This window comes from Perca fluviatilis, chromosome 20 (assembly GCF_010015445.1).
Source record: "Perca fluviatilis chromosome 20, GENO_Pfluv_1.0, whole genome shotgun sequence".
NCBI lineage: Eukaryota > Metazoa > Chordata > Actinopteri > Perciformes > Percidae > Perca > Perca fluviatilis.
The window spans coordinates 34,859,855-34,862,354 of NC_053131.1; the positions used below are offsets into that span (position 1 = coordinate 34,859,855).

General features: G+C 46.6%; 1 protein-coding gene across 1 annotated transcript in view; it reads right to left on the reverse strand.

Moving 5' to 3' along the window:
- Positions 1-2,500, reverse strand: part of LOC120548961 (HEAT repeat-containing protein 5A-like) — a 37,754-nt gene that overhangs the window by 13,918 nt on the left and 21,336 nt on the right. Inside the window, exon 13 of the mRNA XM_039785463.1 lies at positions 2,086-2,276. Coding sequence (XP_039641397.1) covers positions 2,086-2,276 — 191 coding nt within the window. The remainder of the gene's footprint in view (positions 1-2,085; positions 2,277-2,500) is intronic.

A 2,500-nucleotide genomic window follows, 5' to 3' on the forward strand; every position in this document is an offset into this window, starting at 1 on the left:
ACTTCTGATAACTTCTAATAACGTCTGATAACTTCTGATAACTTCTGATAACTTCTAATAACTTCTAATAACGTCTGATAACTTCTGATAACTTCTGATAACTTCTAATAACTTCTGATAACTTCTGATAACTTCTAATAACTTCTGATAACTTCTAATAAGTTCTGATAACTTCTAATAACTTCTGATAACTTCTGATAACTTCTAATAACTTCTGATAACTTCTAATAACTTCTGATAACTTCTAATAACTTCTGATAACTTCTGATAACTTCTGATAACTTCTAATAACTTCTGATAACTTCTAATAAGTTCTGATAACTTCTAATAACTTCTGATAACTTCTAATAACTTCTGATAACTTCTAATAACGTCTGATAACTTCTGATAACTTCTGATAACTTCTGATAACTTCTGATAACTTCTAATAACTTCTGATAACTTCTGATAACTTCTAATAACTTCTGATAACTTCTAATAACTTCTGATAACTTCTGATAACTTCTGACAACTTCTAATAACTTCTGATAACTTCTAATAACTTCTGATAACTTCTAATAACTTCTAATAACGTCTGATAACTTCTGATAACTTCTAATAACTTCTGATAACTTCTGATAACTTCTAATAACTTCTGATAACTTCTGACAACTTCTAATAACTTCTGATAACTTCTAATAACTTCTGATAACTTCTAATAACGTCTGATAACTTCTAATAACTTCTGATAACTCATATTATCATATTCGGAATAACGGTGGAACATTAGGCTACGATTACACCGCTACGTTTAAGGCTAAAATGCCCCCAAAAATATCTTTAAAAAATAAATAACAGAAGATATTCCTTTTTAAACCAACCAGAGCAGGGGGAATGAGAGGGGGAAACACCAGAGCAGGGGGAATGAGAGGAGGGAAACACCAGAGCAGGGGGAATGAGAGGGGGAAACACCAGGGCAGGGGAATGAGAGGGAGAGAACACCAGAGCAGGGGGGAATGAGGAGGGGAAACACCAGAGCAGGGGGAATGAGAGGGAGGGAAACACCAGAGCAGGGGAGTGAGAGGGGAAACACCAGAGCAGGGGAATGAGAGGAGGGAAACACCAGAGCAGGGGGAATGAGGAGGAGGGAAACACCAGAGCAGGGGAATGAGAGGAGGGAAAACACCAGAGCAGGGGAATGAGAGGGAGAAACACTAGAGCAGGGGAATGGGGAGGGAATGAGAGGAGGGAAACACCAGAGCAGGGGGAATGAGAGGGAGAAACACTAGAGCAGGAGATAGAGAGGAGAGGAAACACTAGAGCAGGGGGAATGAGAGGGAGAAACACCAGAGCAGGGGGAATGAGAGGGAGAAACACTAGAGCAGGGGAATGAGGAGGGAGAAACACTAGAGCAGGGGGAATGAGAGGAGGGAAACACTAGAGCAGGGGGAATGAGAGGGAGAAACACTAGAGCAGGGGGAATGAGAGGGAGAAACACCAGAGCAGGGGGAATGAGAGGGAGAAACACCAGAGCAGGGGGAATGAGAGGAGGGAAACACCAGAGCAGGGGGAATGAGAGGGAGAAACACTAGAGCAGGGGGAATGAGAGGGGGAAACACTAGAGCAGGGGGAATGAGAGGGGGAAACACCAGAGCAGGGGGGAATGAGAGGGAGAAACACCAGAGCAGGGGAATGAGAGGGAGAAACACCAGAGCAGGGGGGAATGAGAGGGAGAAACACCAAACAAGGTGGAATGAGAGGGGGAAACACCAGAGCAGGGGGAATGAGAGGAGGGAAACACCAGAGCAGGGGGAATGAGAGGGGGAAACACCAGAGCAGGGGGAATGAGAGGAGGGAAACACCAGAGCAGGGGGAATGAGAGGGAGAAACACTAGAGCAGGGGGAATGAGAGGAGGGAAACACTAGAGCAGGGGGAATGAGAGGGAGAAACACCAGAGCAGGGGGAATGAGAGGGAGAAACACCAGAGCAGGGGGAATGAGAGGGAGAAACACCAGAGCAGGGGGAATGAGAGGGAGAAACACCAGAGCAGGGGGAATGAGAGGGAGAAACACTAGAGCAGGGGGAATGAGAGTCGGTCCACTGACCTGTCGAAGCAGAGCAGGGAGACGGAGACGGTGAAGCCGGGGTCAGCGACCAGCTGGACCAGCCGCGCCAGACCTTCAGCCGCCAGGCAGCGCAGCAGAGGCCCGGCGCTCTCCAGCGCCCCCGACAGGAGGGACAGCGCCGGGGAACGCACCTCCTCCGGGCCCAGGGAGCCCCGAACACCGGCCTGGTGCTGGACCAGGACCGGGACCAGGACACGGGTTAGGTTATTATTTAGTATTTTACTGTCTGGGTGTTAATATTGGAGACATTTTTCACAAGACACGTATCGAAAAAAGGGACAAAAACGTAAAAATAAACGTCAGGAAAACTGAAAATAAATGTTGAAACACAACACACACACACACACACACACACACACACACAGACACACACACACTCAGACACACACACACA